Source organism: Pristiophorus japonicus, chromosome 16, assembly GCF_044704955.1.
Source record: "Pristiophorus japonicus isolate sPriJap1 chromosome 16, sPriJap1.hap1, whole genome shotgun sequence".
In the NCBI taxonomy this organism is placed as follows: domain Eukaryota; kingdom Metazoa; phylum Chordata; class Chondrichthyes; family Pristiophoridae; genus Pristiophorus; species Pristiophorus japonicus.
This window is the reverse complement of record NC_091992.1, coordinates 100,381,506-100,401,117: the sequence shown is the minus strand read 5'-3', so window position 1 is coordinate 100,401,117 and position 19,612 is coordinate 100,381,506. Positions and strand designations below refer to the sequence as shown.

General features: G+C 43.8%; 1 protein-coding gene across 2 annotated transcripts in view; it reads left to right on the top strand.

The window, feature by feature from the left end:
• The window catches only part of cfap52 (cilia and flagella associated protein 52), a 131,922-nt gene that overhangs the window by 23,740 nt on the left and 88,570 nt on the right, over positions 1–19,612 (top strand). For both annotated transcript variants that reach the window (XM_070858184.1, XM_070858185.1), the window contains exons 3-6: positions 550–686; positions 5,060–5,188; positions 6,023–6,122; positions 7,917–8,033. In XM_070858184.1, the coding sequence (XP_070714285.1) occupies positions 550–686; positions 5,060–5,188; positions 6,023–6,122; positions 7,917–8,033 (483 nt within the window). The remainder of the gene's footprint in view (positions 1–549; positions 687–5,059; positions 5,189–6,022; positions 6,123–7,916; positions 8,034–19,612) is intronic.

Here is a 19,612-nt window from a genome sequence, read left to right as displayed (position 1 = left end):
ATAAAAGCAACATTGTGACAATGTGTTCTAGAAATATTTGAAACAATTTTGCTGCATGCACAGCAAAGCAGAAGCAGCAGCTATACATTTTAAACTTTAGAAACTCCACAGGAAATAGTGTGAAAAGCCACCCTAACACAGAAATAGCAACACAACAAAAGCCTGTGTCACCAAGGGTATTGTCCTGAAATGGTATGTTATTGGCTTTAATTCACAAATAAACCTAATTTATGCATGAGTTTTGTTTCACCAACCCAGGATTTTAATGCGATTAACAACACACTGTATTTATTCCAAAGGCAAATAACTTCAGGTAGCAGTCTAAGCTTGTATTTAACATTAGAATCACCTCTAATGGTTGCAGAGTTTTTTTAAATTCCCAATAACAATGATTACTTTTGATTTTAAGTCCCCCAAAATGGATTTTTATGACCATTTAAAGTAATGATAAAAGAATATGTGGAAGATCCACCATGCAATGGTATAATATTGTAATTAGTGGTATTCAATGTGATATAGACTGAAAGCTAGGTATTGTGTGCTTTGCAGGCTGATATCCTCATCTATAACTATGTTGAAAAAGAAATTCATGCAAGAATGACTCTTCACCAGGCCAAAGTTGAAGCGCTGGCATTTTCCCCAAATGATCTCTATTTAGTATCCATTGGAGGTCAGGATGACGGCAGGTAACATATGTTAAGAATCAAATGAAACATAGCATTAGAAATTGCCAAAATATGTCCTTTGATATGATGCGCATTAGAAAAGTTGCAAATGTAACAAAACAAATGTTAATTCATTTTCTCTTAAAGTCGGCTGAATAAATTGAAAGCTTCATTTGTTCTTGATTAACATAATAAAATCATTGAAATCAATGTGAGAATTTACCAAACGCCAAAATAATTTATTCTTAAAATGATTAATTTAACACTAGTAATGGTTTATTTAATTAGCTTAATATTAATCTTTTTATTTAAATTTAAATCAAAATATTATGTCAAAATGTATGCATCTACATCTATTTAAATCTAAAAAAGCTGCCAAGAAAGGTGAACAAGTAGCAGAAACAAATACAAAAAACCTTTGCTGATGGTTCAGTCTGTTACAGCAGTAAGCAGCTGACCATGCAGACTGGGACAGTTCCACATTTGATTGCCAGTCTGTGCTGAATCAAATGATCTTAATTGTCGCAGCAGCCACATGATAATGATCCTCATTATCCACCAGTTAGAAAGAGGAAACATCGCTCAGAGTTTCTGCTTCTGATTGCAGCTGTTGGAGAAGTGTCCTAAAATTGCCTTAAAAGTGTCTTCAAAATGGAGTCAGTAGTCAAATTGAATGCTGGGAAAGATAAAAGCATGTCTTAATTAAACTGTGAAGGCTTATAAAATCAAAACATTCCTTACCAGAGACAGAAGACAAGTCATCAGGACCACAGGCCTGGAAGTAGCTAGTTAAAGAAGACATAAAGATCCCCTACTTTATCTGAACCTGTGTGAGAGACCCTTTAGAGCAATAATCTAAAAAGCTAGGAGTAAACGTGTGACCTAGCACTCTAGGTGCTCGTGCTTCTTGGCTTTGGAGGTCATCAGAGGTACCAATAAGCCAGTTGACACCAAACGGTCCAAACTCTTCCAACGTATGTTACTCAGATTAATCAATAGAATTAAGGAGCTTTTTTGGAAATTAAGGAAATGTAAGATGATGTACTTGACACTAAAGTCTTCTGTTCTTAGTTTAGTTCAAGTTGTTTTAGTAGTTCTTGTAGTAGAAGGAGTTCTTTGTCTAGTATATGTAGAAAGGGGTCTGTCAAATCAGTGCATCACCAACAGAGAGAGAGCCAGATTACAGAAGTTAAGATAGTACAGTTATACCAGTCAAGTACAGGCAAGTATATGTGCATCACTTCGATGATCAAGGCAGGTGAGATTTAAGATAGCTAGTCCAGATGTAGCTACCAGTACAGAAGGGGAATTTACCCATGAGCAGACGATCCAGGAGAAATAGCAGCTTAATAGATGGAGGTTCATCACTTTGCTATCTCAGAAGTCTAACACCATCATCCCAGAAGAAGGCAAGGCATCTACACCAGCTCATAAGGATGAGGTCATATAAGTTCTGAAAATATTGGTAATTACCTGTACAAGCATCTTGGGCTAAAAATTCAGCAACCTTGCACCCAGTTTTTCGGTGATATTTTGCTGTTTTTGGAAAAAAACAGTGGACCGGTAATTTCGGAGCATTCTTGCGCCGCCGTTTTTTAAGTACCGCTGGGGAGCGGACCGCCATCGTGCAAAACTCGAAATACTGCTTTCCCCAAAAATTTGGCTTAGCGGTGACCAATATTCTGCACGAAAAAAACACCCGGGAAAAACCTGCGTTGCAGCCCTTGGAACAACGGTAGGTATGAAGACCTGTAAAAAAGTAAGTTAAAGTTTTTATTTTTTAATTCTTTTGCAGCGATTCGATAGTTAAGTGTCTTGTGAATATTTTGTGATGTTTTATTTTTTGTTTTTTGAAATTATTTGTTAGATGTTTTCCCCCCTACCAAGGCCTCTCTTACAGCGGTAATCGGCCTCGGACTAAAGTTGGTGAGGATCGCGGTTTCCGCCGCGAATCCTCGTGCAATGCCGATTTTTACCGCTGCGTGCATTTTCACCCAAAACTTAGGCCTTAAAAAACTAGCGGAGTGATAGTGGTATTTTTGGCAAAAAAAATCCCGCTATCACCAAAAAACAAATTTCTAGCCCTCTCAAGACTTTAATCGATTCAATAGACTGACTATCTGATGCTGTTAATTTATCAGCTATCTAAGGAGTTTAATCCTTAATTAATCTCACCAAATTATGTCAATCTCAGGCACTGATCCCAACTGTAAATTTATAATCAGTAAGCAGTTAATGCTTAATTACAGTGACGCAATTGAACTGCTCTTGTAACTTTGTTATTTACTTTGTCAATTAACCCTATTTACTAATTATTTGCTGACTCAATGTTGAAGTTTAAGTGTTGTTAACCATAATTCCAAGATTAGTTGTTAGTTCATGACTTTGTTGTCTGATTTTTTTTCAGTGATAATTAGCAAGAAAAGGTTAATTAATTCACAGTAGCTTGTGCAGGTCCTGATGGGAGGTTGGTAGTGTAAATGCTAATACAATCCTCACTGGTTGATGTAAAATACTTTGGTGAGTCGTAGTTGGGCATCATTAACTCCTCGGCATAAACTAGGTGGTAAACCCTGATGGTTTCAATGACAAAATTAAAGTGAAGGGGATAAGTATTCATCTGATACCCTTGATTAATATTTTTGTTGGAATTAATCTCAGTATTCTTATGCTACCCGGTGATCTCTGTTGAAGAGAGTATGGCCCCAAGTTTCCACATGATTTGCTCCTGATTTTTAGGAACAACTGGTGTAGAACGGAGTATCTTAGAAATCGGAATTCTCGTCATTTAGTTTGCTCCAGTTCTAGTCAGTTAGAACAGTTTCACTTTGGAACAGAATTTTTTTTTCAAAAGGGGGCGTGTCCGGCCACTTACGCCTGTTTTCAAAGTTTCGTCAGTGAAAACTTACTCCAAACTAACTTAGAATGGAGTAAGTGAAGATTTTTGTACGCTCGATAAAACCTTGTCTACACTTTAGAAAATCAGGCGTAGGTTACAAATCAGGCTACAAATCAGGCGTAGGGAATGGGGGGGGGGGGGGATTTAAAGGGAAGTTTACAAACATTAAACACTTCAATAATAAATGATAAATACACCAATAAATCAACCAATAAATCAATCAAAAAAAATAAAAAAGAAATAATTTTTTTTTAAATCAATAAATAAAACATTTTCTACTTACCGACTGCAGCACCGGGAGCCCTCCAACAGCGTGCCGGGATGCCCCCCCGCCCCCCCCCGTGTGTCTCTGTCAGTCTGTCTGTGTGTGTCTCTCATTCTCTGTCTGTCAGTGTCTGTGTTTCTGACAGCGAGGGGAGGGGGAGGAGGGGGGTAGAGGGAGAGAAGGGGGAGGGATGGGGAAGAAGGGGGAGGGGGGGAGAAGGGGATAAAGGGGAGATGGGGGGAAAGGAGATTGGGGGGGGAGAGGAGATTGGGGGGGGGGAGGAGAAGGGGGAGGGAGGCTGAATGGGCCGAGCCCGAGACTTCGGGCAGGGCCCGTCCCCAGCACCAGATTTACAGGTAGGTGGCGTTGGGTTGGGTCGGGGGGAGCGCGGGTCGGGGGGGTGGTGGGAGGGAGGTCGGTTCGGTTCGGATCGGGGAGAGGGAGGTTAGGCCGGGGGGAGGGAGGTCAGGTCGGGTCCAGTCTGGGCGGGGGGGGGAGCGGGAGTCGGGTCGGGGTCGGTGTCGGGTCCGGTCCGGAGGTGGAGGGGAGGGTGGCGGGAGTCGGGTCGGGTCGGGTCCAGTCCGGGGGGTCGGGTCCGGGGGAGGGGTGGAAAGCGGGAGTCAGGTCCAGTCCGGGGGGGGGGGGGGGGGTCAGGTCGGTGTCCGGTCCGGAGGCGGGAAGCGGGAGTCGGGTCGGGAGGAAGCAGGAGCTGGCCGTGGGAGGAGCCTTATTCACGCAGCCCCAGTGAGGCCATTCGGCCAGGGCTAGGGGCTGCGATTTTTGGCTCCTCCCACACAGTTTTGGGCGCCTGGAGCTACTGCACATGCGCGCCCACTGTTGCGCGCATGTGCAGCGGTCCCGGCACTGTTTTCAGCGCAGGGACTTGGCTCCGCCTCCTACAGCTCCTGCTGCACTGCGCCGAGGGCCAGAGGACCTGCAGGGAGCTGGAGAATCTGGAGATTTTTTTTAGCCGCACTTTGTGGCGCGAGAAACGGGCGTCCAGGTCGGGACTGCGCCGTTCTAGGCGCAGCTCGAAACTTGGGCCCTATGTGTGTGTGTGTGTGTGTGTGTGGATGTTGAATGAGGGTTCAAAGCAAATTTGATGAAAGAGTCCCCTATTTATTTGTGTTTTAAACTGTTCAAAAGGCTGGGTTATTAGTATGTTTTATGTCTGTCAGACTTCACAATGATGATGAAACACATTAATCTTTTGCTTTGTTACATTTACAGCGTCGTCATTTGGAATATTGCAACAAAAGCATCCATCTGTGGCAGTCCTGCTACTATTCCTACTGCAGGAAATGCACTGACTGTAACATTCGCCAACACCACGGATAATGTTTTCGTTACGGCAGGCACGTAAGTTGGAAAAGAAGATTGAGATTTCCTTGATCCGCTTTACGCCAAAATGATACGGAAGTTTACGCCAGTTTGTACATTGTTCTTGCTGACGGCATCTTGTGCTGAGCTTTATTTGAGAATCTCATTAGCATATACCGGAACGTGAAAAGCAGCTTAAAGCAAGCGGAAATCAGCGTAGACAATCGAGGAACCCAAATAACATACGTCATCTTCCTTCTTTAAGTCACTCTTTATCTTACTGATACTATGAAAATTAAGGTTTGAAGCCAACAAACCAGCACTTGTGCATATTAAGCACAGCATGTTTAACAAAATGCAAATGTGGAAACTTTCCTGCTTTTAATGTAACAGATTCTGATGTCATAAAAAACATTCAAAGATATAGAAAATACAGTGCACATCACAGTAAGGTCAAATAAAAAAGAATAGCTAAAAAAACACCAGTAATAGTGACATCGGGTCCATATATCCTAAAACTTTGGGTTTAAATGTCAGTTCAGAACGGGCTTAAATGCAGAAAACTCACACGCTCTGTATTTTTGCGGAGTATGGAGCTATGTTAATCAGTTGAGTAGGGTTTTAGCACACCTCACTTGGGAGGAAATGATAGAGGAAATTCACGTGCATGATATTTTGGTATAAGTCACTTCAACATGAATTTCCTTTGAAAAAAAACGATGCAATTCCACTCTTGCACTGTAATTATGCTGAAACCTTCCAGGAAATTCTGGGCTAATATATTGGTGAGAGGGTTTGCAGCTGAAACATCATGAAAAGGAAGGAATTGGATAAGTTGACATTCATCTTGTGTAATTTGTTTCCTATTTGTAGCAGTACATTACGTATCTGGCACCTGGATTTACACAACAGAAAGATTCGTCCCACTGAATGTCAAACTGGACTACTGAAAAGAATGATAAACTGTATTGAAGTGAGTTGCACTTTTTATTGCTACGTTGCTTCCAAGTACAGCTATAATTAAAATGATAACATCTTGAAGGAGTATTATTTCACATTTGTATTTGTGACACTTGAAAAATATAAAAATTGTTTGGAACAGGAAAACATCATTAGGCCCAATAAGCCAATCCCCTTTTGATAGATCAACCTCACATACCCATCTTCTCAACAATGTGGAAAATGTGCACAACCAACTTGCAGAACTGACCTGTTAACCATGTTGCTTGTGAATTATTAGGCTGGTGTCTCAAAGTATATTGCACCTCACACTGAAATGTTCTGCATCTTCTACACACACCCAAAGCAGTATCATTGCTTAAACTAGCAATGTCTATTGTTATTATCAGATGTCCACCATCATCTAAATACATGTCATGTTGCTGTGACATTAACGAATGGAGTTGAGATTCTGCTACACTAAGTTTTTGGACTGCAGATGGATTTGTATATTATAGGCTTTTTCCTTTTTGTTTACTGGGAAACACAATAGCAGTTTTAGTTGAGTGATTCAGGTAAAACAATGAGAATTCAAATTGGACCCAAGGCAAGTGCCACAAAATATTCTTCACTGAACAATTGGTTCCAGTCAGATGAACTGAATGAAAAGACAGCAAGTTGAATCAGCTTTAATTGCCCTGTTTTTAAAAAAAATCCTTAACTATTCAGTCACAGTTTTAACTACTGGTTCAGCCATTGGCTGTTTAAATTGTATTTGAGGTACAGATCAGCCATGATCTAATTGAATGGTTGAGCAAGCTCGAGGGGCTGACTGGCTCACTTCTGGCCCTATGTTCCTAAAACTTCCCAAATGAATTGTTGCAGCTCAAATATAGACAGCATAGGGAATGCTCCAGTGTCCGAGGCCACTTGGTGAAGAGGCCATTGAAACTTAGTATATGTTGGAGGATGTTTTGTCTCAATCAGGTTTCTTTGTCATCAATCAAGTTTTAAAGTAGAGAGCTGTCAAATGTTACAATTAAATTAGGAGTAAAATATTTCCAAATGTCAGTCTTTACTTTGAAGATACAATTCTTGTTATAGTTTTTATGCGCTAGAATTTCCTATCAAACCACCAGCGCCCGATTGCCACCCAAAAGACCACTAAGACCACTCGCCGGCGAAAACTTCTCCCCAAAACATTTTTTAAATCTGCCAAGCGAAAAACATGAGTGTTGTACCCCCATTCTGGGTGAAAAAGTGCAATTTAGGGTCAATTGGGCGATTCCTAAACAAAATGAGTGATGAATTAAAAAATCAATAAAAAGGCTGCGGGTTGGGCCTAGCAGCAGAAAAACAATAAAAATAATTTTTTTTAAAAGTCACCTAAAAAAAAAATCAAAAAAATATTCCCAAGACCCTTTTCAACTAAAATAACCACAACAGATTTTTAAAATAATGAGTAAAAAAAACAATTACTAACCTTTTTCTTGAAGAGCTACTCACCTACCGCTGATCCTCGTGTGTTGTTTTTTTCATACTCGCCCACGGGTCACCGCTGACCCAAATATCGCGCCAGGGCGATCTCAGGACATGCACGCTGGCGGTCCATTCCCCAGCGGTACCTCGAAACTGCCGGCATAACTCAGATAGGGAATTTTCCACTTACCTGATTAGCGCCCACAATGGCCAATACTGCCTAGAAACCAGGGGGTAAGCCATAGGAAATTCTAGCCCAATATGGCTAAAACTTTGTCTACTTTTAGCATAAATGTGCCATTTGCAAACAGCAACTGATCTTGTGGTTTATTCACTTTCCCATTGATAGATAACAGAGGACGATAGTTTCTTCTACTGTGGAACTACTACTGGTGATATTTTGATGATCAGTATGAAAACTGGTCTTCTGAACAATTATGGGCCCATGAAGGATAAATTCAGTTTGGTAAGCTAGGAGCTTGATCAGTGACGAGTAGTACAGTTTATAGCGTACCCAGATGTCCAAAGAGATATTTTCAAGCAGTATTGCATTAATTGAAACAATGTGGAAAATAGGCATGCGATTTGGCAATGTCCGAGTACTTAATTTGTGTCCAGAAATGTCCTATCTCAGCTAAATATTTACTTATCATTCTAATTACTGGAAAACCTATCAAGGAGATTATGTGAATGATAAAGTGTATTATTCAAGTGAACAGGGGTTAGAGGGTGACAGATAATTGAACCAGAGCATGGAGAATTAATTCAATCCCAATACAGGTGCAACGTCCCGAATCCGGAACTGCGAAAATCGGAATTGTCCAAAAACATGACATTTTGCGCATAGCTGATGGAGTCATCCGGAATCCGGAATTATTATCTGAAAACTGGACATTTTTGAGGCAAAACCAGAAAGTTGAGGATTCCAGATTTCAGACAAGAAAATCAAGTCTGAAATACGGAATCCTTGACCGATGCCGTGTCGGATTTTGGGTTTTGCCGGATTTCGGACCTCGCCGCTCAAAACCCGGCACGGATTCGGTCGAGGATTCTGAATTTCAGACGATTGATTTTCTTGTCTGAAATCCAGAAAAACTCAAAAACCAGAACAGACTCTGTCCCGAGGATTCCGGATTTCGGATGTTGTACCTGTATTAAAATCATCAATTTTGTCCTTATTTTTATATATTTCCATTATGAATTACACTGTTCACATTTATAATGGAAACCACCTATGTAAACTTAAGAAGACATAGAAAAACTCCCAGAAATAGTGGAGTACCAAGGGTCTAGCGAGAATGAGGAACTGAAAGAAATTAGTATTAGTTAAAAAATAGTACTGGAGAAATTATTGGGACTGAAAGCCGATAAATCCCCTGGACCTGATGGCCGACATCCTAGGGTTTTAAAAGAGGTGGCTATAGAGATAGTGGATACATTGGTTGTCATCTTCCAAAATTCCACAGATTCTAGAATGGTTTCCACAGATTGGAAAGTAGCTAATATAACCCCACTATTTAAGAAAGGGGGGAGAGAGAAAATGGGGAAATACAGATCAGTTAGCCTGACATCAGTCGTAGGGAAAATGCTAGAATCTACTATTAAGGATGTAGTAACAGGACACTTAGAAAATAATAATAGGATTGGACAGAGTCAACATGGAGTTATGAAAGGGAAATCATGTTTGGCAAATCTGTGAGAGTTTTTTGAGGTTGGAACTAGTAGAATAGATAAGGGGGAACCTGTGAATGTGGTGTATTTGGATTTTCAGAAGGCATTCGATAGGGTGCCACACAAAAGGTTATTAAACAAAATTAGGGCTCATAGGATTGGGGATAATATACTAGCATGGTTTGAGAATTGGTTAATGGACGGAAAAAAGAGAGTAGGAATAAACAGGTCATTTTTGGGATGGCAGGCTGTAATGAGTGTGGTGCCGCAAGGATTGATACTTGTGCCCCAGCTATTCACAATCTATATCAATGATTTGGATGAGGGGACTAAATGTAATATATACAAGTTTGCTGATGATACAAAGCTAGGTGGGAATGTAAGTTGTGAGGAGGATGCAAAGAGGCTTCAAGGGGATATAGACAGGCTAAGTGAATGAGCAAGAACATGGCAAATGAAATATAATGTGGAGAAATGTGAAGTTATCCATTTTGGTAGGAAAAATAGAAAAGCAGAGTATTTTTGAAATCGTGAGAGATTGGAAAATGTTGGTGTTCAGAGAGACCTGGGTGTCCTTGTACACGAATCACTGGAAGTTAACTTGCAGGTACAGCAAGCAATGAAGAAAGAAAATGGTATGTTGGCCTTTATTACAAGAGGATTTGAGTATAAGAGTAAAGACATCTTATTGCAATTATATAGAGCCTTGGTGAGACCACATCTGGAATATTGTGTCATCATAGGTAGTCCCTCGGAGTCAAGGGTGACTTGCTTCCACACTAAAAATGAGTTCTTAGGTGACTGAAGAATCTAATGTGGGACCTACAGTCTCTGTCACAGGTGGGGCAAACAGTGGTTGAAGAAACAGGTGGGTGGGGTGGCTGGGTTGCTATGCGCTCATTCCGCTGTCGACGCTTGGTTTCAGCTTGCTCTCAGCGAAGAAACTCAAGGTGTTCAGCGCCTTCCCGGATGCTTTTCTTCCACGTTAAGTGGTTTTGGGCAAGGGATTCCCAGGTGTCGGTGGGGATGTTACACTTTCTGAAGGAGGCTTTGAAGGTGTCCTTGAAGCGTTTCCTCTGCCCACCTGGGGCTCGCTTGCTGTGTTGGAGCTCCGAGTAGAGCGCTTGTTTTGAGACTCTCGAGTCAGGCATGCGGGCAATGTGGCCCGCCCAGCTTTGCTGAACAAACGTGGTCAGTGCTTCGCTGCTGGGAATATTAGCCTGAACGAGGACACAGATGTTGGTGCGCCTATCTTACGGAGGCAGCATTGGTGGTACTTCTCCAGTGTTTTGAGGTGTCTGCTGTACATATTCCATATCTCTGAGCCATATAGGAGGGTGGGCATCACCACTGCTCTGTAGAGCATGAGCTTGGTGCCGGGTTTGAAGACCTGGTCTTCAAACACTCTCTTCCTCAGGCGACCGAAGGCTGCACTGGCACACTGAAGGCGGTGTTGGACCTCGTCGTCGACGTCTGTCCTTGTTGACTGTAGGCTCCCGAGATATGGAAAATGGTCCACGTTGTCCAAGGCCTCGACGTGAATTTTGATAACCGGGGGGCAGTGTTGTGTGGCGAGGGCAGGTTGGTAGAAGACCTTTGTTTAGTATAAGGCTCATACTCTTTTATGCCTCGGTGAAGGTGATGACGATGGCTTGGAGTTCGGCCTCCAAGTGTGCGCAGACGCAGGCGTCATCTGCGTACTGTAGTTCGATGACAGAGGATGGGATGACCTTGGATCTGGCCTGGAAGCGGTGAAGGTTGAACAGATTCCTGTTTGCCCTGTAATTTAGCTCCAGTCCAGCAGGGAGCTTGCTGAGGGTGAGATGGAGCATTGCAGCAAGGAAAATCGAGAAGAGCATCGGTGCAATAACACAGCCTTGCTTGACCCCGGTTCGAACGTGGAATGGGTCAGTGGTGGATCCATTGGTCAGGATCACGGCTTGCATGTCATCGTGGAGCAGGCGGAGAATGGTGACAAACTTCAGGGCAGCAAAATCTGAGGAGGACGCTCGATAATCCCTCACGGTTGACAGCGTCAAAGGCTTTTGTGAGGTCGAAGAAGGCCATGTATAGGAGTTGGTGCTGTTCCCTGCATTTTTCTTGTATCTGCCGCGCAATGAAGATCATGTCCATTGTGCCTCTTAATGGGCGGAATCCACATTGCGACTTGGAGGAGTTCTTCAGCCAATGGAAGAAGGCGATTCAGGAGGATTCTTGCGATGACTTTCCTGGTGGTCGACAGAGTGAGATTCCTCTGTAGTTACCGTAGTCAGACTTGTCACTTTTCTTGAAGGAGGTCATGATTACAGCGTCTCTGAGATCTCCTGGCATGATCTCCTCCTTCCAGATAGGACAGTTTTGGTCTCCTTACCTAAGGAAGGATATACTTGCCATAGAGGGAGTGCAACGAAAATTCACGAGACTGATTCCTGGGATGGGGGAATTGTCCTATCAGAACAGATTGAGTAGACTAGGTATATATTCTCTAGAGTTTAGAAGATTGAGAGGTGATCTCATTGAAACATACACTTTCTTACAGGGCTTGACAGGGTAGGTGCAGGGAGGATGTTTCCTCTGGCTGGGGAGTCTAGAACCAGGGGTCACAGTCTCAGAGTAAGGGGTCGGCCTTTTAGGGCTGAGATGAGGAAAAACTTCTTCATTCAGAGGGTGGTGAATCTTTGGAATTCTCTACCCCAAAGGGCTGTGGATGCTCAGGCTTTGAGTATGTTCAAGTCAGTGATCGATAGATTTTTGAATATTAAGGTAATCAAGCGATATGGGGATGGTGCAGGAAAATGGAGTTGAGGTAGAAGATCAGCCATGATCGTATTGAATGGTGGAGCAGGCTTGAGGAGCCGAATGGCCGACTCCAAATCCTAATTCTTATGTTCTTATGTTCTAAACTTGCACGCTGTAATTACTCCCTCCTGTCAATGATAGTGCTGCAGTGCCATCATTTGTGGGAGGGAGTAATTGCAATGACTAGTTTACATAGGCGGTATCCAATATAAATGTGAGCATATGAATTTATAATGGAAAATGTTGACAGGAAACAGATATAAGCTTAGATGCAAAGGTGATGGGCCTCCACAGGAAAATCCTCAAGCTCCATCTAAGGAGGGTATAATTAATCTGTTGAGCAGGGAGAGTTTGGAAGTCATGGAGTCTTCAGTGGTTGGTATAGAGGGCACTATGATTATTTAGGTATTCTAGGATTTGCACTATATGTTACATATGTCCACACACAGTGGTTATGCATGTGTATAATAGAGCATGTAATGACAGTACAGCACTTATATGGGATGTGCATTTTACTCATAATAAGCCATCTGTTTTCTTCATACAGCAAGATCATCATCGTCTCCCAATAGAACTAGAGCAGTCACAATCACCGTGCTACCAACCAGCCACACCCACACTTGCATCAAGCAACACAGATGCACACATTACGTAAGATAAATCATGTGATGCTATGATGGAATCTGTGGGACTAGATGCTTTCTACCCATTCACGGTCAATGGGTGATTTTTAGTCCACTAGGCTGAAGTACAGAACACCAGTGAAGGTAGAATACCAGTGGAAATGGTTCGGGGGTTGGGGCGGGGGGGGTGGGGCAGGGCAGGGCAACTGTTGCAGAGGAGAGATTCCCCACCCTGAATACATCTCCAGAGTTACATGATCTTAGTGGATTTCCTGTGGTTATGGTCGCAACAAAGAGTTGTTAGTCCTGCAGCAATACATAAGAACATAAGAAATAGGAGCAGAAGTAGGCCATATGGCCCCTCGAGCCTGCTCCGCTATTCAACACGACCATGGCTGATCCGATCATGGACTCAAGTCCACTTCCCTGCTCACTCTCATAACCCCTTATTCCCTTATCGTTTAAGAAACTGTCTCTTTCTGTCTTAAATTTATTCAATATCCCAGCTGCCACAGCTCTCTGCGACTGCCAATTGTACAGATTTACAACCCTCTGAGAGAAAAACTTTCTCCTCATCTCAGTTTTAAATGGGCAGACCCTTATTCTAAGATCATGCCCTCTAGTTCTAGTCTCCCCTATCAGTGGAACCATCCTCACTGCATCCACTTCAGCCTAGTGGACTAAAAATCACCCATTGACTGTGAATGGGTAGAAAGCATCTAGTCCCACAGATTCCATCATAGCATCACATGATTTATCTTACGTAATGTGTGCATCTGTGTTGCTTTGTGCAAGTGTGGGTGTGGCTGGTTGGTAGCACGGTGATTGTGACTCATAATCTTATACGTTTCGATAAGATCACCTCTCATTCTTCTGAATTCCAATGAGTAGAGGCCCAACCTACTCAACTTTTCCTCATAAGTCAACCACCACATCTCCAGAATCAACCTTATGAACTGAACTGCCTCCAAATCAAGTATATCCTTTCGTAAATATGGAAACCAAAACTGCATGCAGTATTCCAGGTGTGGCCTCACCAATACCCTGTACAACTGTAGCAAGACTTCCCTGCTTTTATACTCCATCCCTTTTGCAATAAAGGTCAAGATTCCATTGGCTTTCCTGATCACTTGCTGTACCTGCTTACTAACCGTTTGTGTTTCATGCATAAGTACCCCCAGGTCCCGCTGTACTGCACCACATTGCAAACTTTCTCCATTTAAATAATAACTTGCTCTTTGATTTTTTTCTGCCAAAGTGCATTCGTCCACTTCTCCAATAACCTCCATATGATTCGGGTCCAAGTGGTTTTAAACAACCAGCTTTAATATAGATTGACTGATAACAGTATTGATAATATACTACTGTTTGACACTATTAATTAAATGACAACTAATTTATACAACCTGTTTCCTCCACAAAGTCCACAGGCTAAGTGAGTTGGCAAAAATTTGGCAGATGGAGTATAATGTTGGCAAGTGTGAGGTCATGCACTTTGGCAGAAAAAATCATACAGATTTTAAGGAGGGATATACTTGCATTGGAGGCAGTTCAGAAAAGGTTCACTAGGTTGATTCCTGAGATGAAGGGGTTGACTTATGAGGAAAGGTTGAGTAGGTTGGGCCTCTACTCATTGGAATTCAGAAGACTGCGAGGTGATCTTATCCAAAACGTATAAGATTATAAGGGAGCTTGACAGGGTGGATGCAGAGAGGATGTTTCCACTGATGGGGGAGACTAGAACTAGAGGGCATGATCTTAGAATAAGGGGCCGCCCATTTAAAACAGAGGTGAGGAGGAATTTCTTCTCTCAGAGGGTTATAAATCCGTGGAATTCGCTGCCTCAGAGAGCTGTGGAAGCTGGGACATTTAATAAATTTCCATTTCCCTACCCGCTCCCCATAATCCTTCACTTCCTTATCACTCAAAAATCTGTCTATCTCCACCTTAAATATATTCAATGACCCAGCCTCCACAGCTCTCTGGGGCAGAGAATTCCACATATTTATGACCCTCTGAGAGAAGAAATTCCTCCTCATCTCAGTTCTAACTGGGCAACACCTTATTCTGAAACTATGCCCCCTAGTTCTTGATTCCCCCATAAGTAGAAACATCCTCTCTGCATCGACCTTGTCAAGCCCCCTCAGTATCTTATATGTTTCAATCAGATCACCTCTCATTCTTCTAAACTCCAATGAGTATATGCCCAACCTGCTCAACCTTTTGTCATAAGTCAACCCCTTCATCTCAGGAATCAACCTAGTAAACCTTCTCTGAACTGCCTCCAATGCAAGTATATCCCTCCTTAAATAAGGAGACCAAAACTGTACGCAGTACTCTAGGTGTGGTCTCACCAATACTCTGTACAGTTGTAGCAGGACTTCCCTGCTTTTATACTCTATTCCCCTTGCAATAAAGGCCAACATTCCATTTGCGTTTTTGATTACTTGCTGTACCTGCATACTAACCTTTTTGTGTTTCATGCACAAGGATCCCCAGGCCTTTGTACTGCGTACATTTAAATAATAATTTGCTTTTTTATTTTTCATGCCAAAATGGATAAGCTCACACTTTTCCACATTATACTCCATCTGCCCTGCTAAATGTTTCCCTACTCACTTAGCCTGTCTATATCCATTTGCAGATTTATCGTGTCCTCCTCACAACTTGCTTTCCCATCCATCTTTGTACCATCAGCAAACATAGCTACATTACACTCAGTCCCTTCGTCCAAGTCATTTATATAGACTGTAAATAGTTGAGGCCCCAGCACCGATCTCAGAGGCACCCCACTAGTTATTGTTTGCCAAACGGAAAATGCCCCATTTATCCTGACTCTCTGTTTTCTGTTAGCTTTGCTTGCCCATTATCCACCCTGCCCGTTACATCTTCAAAGAACTCCAGCAAATTTGTCAAACATGATTTTCCTTTCATAAAACCATGCTGACTCTGCTTGACTGTATTATGCTTTTCCAAATGTCCTGCTATTGTTTCCTTAATAATGGACTCCAGCATTTTCCCAACGACAGATGTTAGGCTAACTGGTCTATAGTTTCCTGCTTTCTGTCTCCCTCCTTTTTTAAAATCATCATAGGCAGTCCCTCGGAATCGAGGAAGACTTGCTTCCACTCTTAAAATAAATTCTTAGGTGGCTGAACAGTCCAATACAAGAGCCACAGACTCTGTCACAGGTGGGACAGAAAGTCGTTGAGGGAAGGGGTGGATAGAACAGGCTTGTCGCACGCTCTTTCCGCTGCCTGCGCTTGATTTCTGCATGCTTTCGGCGATGAGACTCGAGGTGCTCAGTGCCTTCCCTGATGCACTTCCTCCACTTATGGCGGTCTTTGGCCAGGGACTCCCAGGTGTCAGTGGGGATGTCGCACTTTATCAGGGAGGCTTTGAGGGTGTCCTTGTAACGCTTCCGCTGCTCACCTTTGGCTCGTTTGCCGTGAAGGAGTTCCGAGTAGAGCACTTGCTTTGGGAGTCTCGTGTCTGGCATGCGAACGATGTGGCCTGCCCAGCGGTGCTGATCAAGTGTGGTCAGTGCTTCAATGCTGGGGATGTTGGCCTGGTCGAGGATGCCAATGTTGGTTTGTCTGTCCTCCCAGGGGATTTGTGGGATCTTGCGGAGACATCATTGGTGGTATTTCTCCAGCGACTTGAGGTGTCTACTGTACATGGTCCGGCAACTACAGAGGAATCTCCCTGCTATCAGCCACTGGGAAAGTCGTTGCTAGAGTCCCCCTCAACCGTCTTCTTCCTGTGGCCGAGGAGCTTCTCTCGGAGTCACAGTGCGGATTTCGTCCCTTACGGGGCACAACGGACATTATTTTTGCAGCGCGACAGCTACAGGAAAAATGCAGGGAACAGCACCAGCCCTTATACATGGCCTTCTTCGACCTTACAAAGGTCTTTGACACTGTCAACCATGAGGGTCTATGGAGCATCCTCCCCCTTTTCGGATGCCCCCAAAAGTTCAATACCATCCTCCGCCTGCTCCACGACGACATGCAGGCCGTGATCCTTACCAACGGATCCATAACAGACCCAATCCACGTCCAGACCAGGGTCAAACAGGGCTGCGTCATCGCCCCAACCCTTTTCTCAATCTTCCTCGCTGCCATGCTCCACTTCACAGTCAACAAACTCCCCGCTGGAGTGGATATAAACTGCAGAACCTTTTGTAAATAGGGGCATTAAATTTGCAGTTTTCCAATCTGCTGGAATCTCTCCAGAACCCACGGAATTTTGGTAGCTTACAACCAATGAATACAATATCTGTTATGTATGTAAACACCGCCAATGTGTAAGACTTGCCACCAGGTGGCGCACCTATAGGAGACCCATGGGTCACCTGCACACCCTGGCAAGCAGGTATAAAAGGCAGACTACCATGCTGCCTCCTCACTCTGGAGTTACAATAAAGAGACCAAGATCACAACAGTTTGAGCTTAAGATGTACAGTCTTTTGGAGTTATTCTAAATGTAACAATTGGCGATGAGAAACAGATTACGAACTTTCACGCAGTTATGGCTGCCGTTGGTATTCTTGAGAGATTTGTTTAGGGTGATGATTAGGAAGCTTTCATTGAGCGTCTTGACCAGTACTTCGTGGCCAACGAGCTGGAAAAGGAAGAAACCGCAGTCAAGCGCAGGGTGATTCTCCTCACCGTTTGCAGGTCCACGATATATGGCCTCATGAAAAATCTGTTATCACCGATGAAACCAACAGAGAAGGCATATGAAGAGCTGTGCACGCTGGTTCGGGAACATCTCAAGCCGAAGGAGAGCATTTTGATGGCCAGGTATCGCTTTTATATGCACCATCGCTCCGAGGGCCAGGACGTGGTGAGCAATGTCACTGACCGAAGACACCTTAGGGACCGTGCGTATTTGCTGGATTTTTGGGGGAAGTGTTGCGGGACTTTTTTGTGCTTGGAATTGGCCACGAGGTCATTCTTCGCAAACTGCTGTCTGCCGAATCCCTAGATCTGAGCAAGGCCATCACGATAGCCCAGGCTTTTATGTCCACCAACGATAACACTAAACAGATATCATTACAGCATCGGAACTCACCGGCAAGTACTGTGCATAAAATAACGCCTTCAGCAGGCAGAACTGTACATGCAGGGCCTACACGCCTGCAGAGGCCAAACCTAGGATGACTCGGAGCCCACTGTGGAGCGTGAATGCGAATCCATTAGCACCATGTTGGCGCTGCGGGGGTAATCATCGATCCCATCAATGTCGATTCAAGCACTATGTGTGCAAGGGCTGTGGAACAATGGGGCACCTCCAGCAAATGTGCAGATGTGCTGCGACTCACCACGTGGCAGAGTAAGAGAGGTAACTCAATCCGAGGTTGAAGAGGAAGTGCATGGGGTACACACCTTCACCACCAAAAGCCCTCCGATAATGTTAAAAGTCAAATTAAACAGCGTTCCAGTTTCCATGGAATTGGACACGGTGGCGAGTCAGTCAATTGTGATCCAGAAGGCTTTTGAGAAACTGTGAGACAACAAGGCACAAACGCCAAAACTAAGCCCGATCCACACCAAGCTGCGCACTTACACCAAAGAGCTCACACCAGTCATTCGCAGTGCGGCAGTGAAGTTATCGTACGATGGAGCTGTGCATGATTTACCACGATGGATTGTACCAGTCGATGGCCCAACGTGTTCGGCAGAAGCTGGCTAGGAAGGATCCAATAGAACTGGGACGACATCAAAGTACTGTCTTCGGAGGATGACACCTTGTACGCCCAAGTGCTAAACAAATTCCCGTCGTTATTCGAGCCAGGCATCGACAACTTCACAGGCACCAAAGTGCAGATCCATCTAGTGCCTGATGCACGACCCATTCATCACAAGGCCCGAGCAGTTCCATACATGATGAGAGAGAAAGTCGAGATCGAGCTGGACAGACTTCAACGAGAGGGGATTATCTCGCCAGTCGAGTTCAACGAGTGGGCCAGTCCAATTGTGCCATTGTTGAAAAGTGACGGTACGGCCAAAATCTTCAGGGATTTCACTACCCAAAGCAGATGACCTGTTTACAATACTAGCAGGGGGGAAGTCGTTCACCAAGCTGGATCTAACTTCCGCTTGCATGACAGAGGAGCTGTCTGAACCTTCAAAAAAATATGCACAGAGGACTGTTCATATATCACAGATGCCCCTTTGGGATTCGCTTGGTGGCGACCAACTTCCACAGGAACATGGAGAGTCTGCTGAAATCAGTTCCATGAACCGTGGTGTTCCAAGATGACATCTTGATCACTGGCCGCAACACCACTGAATACTTGTACAACCTAGAAGAGGTTCTCAAGCGACTGGACAGAGTGGGACTCAGGCTGAAATGCTCCAAGTGTGTTTTCCTGGTGCCAGAGGTCGAATTTCTGGGGAGAAAGATTGCGGCAGATGGCTTCAGACCCACAGACTCCAAGACGGAGGCCATCAAGAATGCACCCAGACCACAGAATGTGACGGAGCTGCGTTCATTCCTGGGACTCCTCAACTATTTTGGTAACTTTCTACCGGGGTTGAGCACCTTGCTGGAACCATTGCATTTATTGTTACGCAAGGGTGACAACTGGATTTGGGGTAAATCTCAAGAGACAGCCTTTAACAAGGCCAGAATCCTGCTATGTTCTAACAAGTTACTTGTATTGTACGACCCATGTAAACATTTAGTACTAACTTGTGATGCATCTTCGTACGGGGTTGTGTGTTACAGCAAGCCAATGGGTCAGGCAAACTGCAACTGGTTGCATATGCGTCCAGAAGTTTATCTGAGGCTGAAAGAGCCTACAGTGTGGTTGAGAAAGAAGCATTAGCATGCGTATACGGGGGTTAAGGAAATGCACCAATACCTATTTTGACTCCAGTTCCAGCTCGAAACCGACCACAAACCGCTCATTTCATTGTTCTCAGAAAGCAAAAATATTAACACC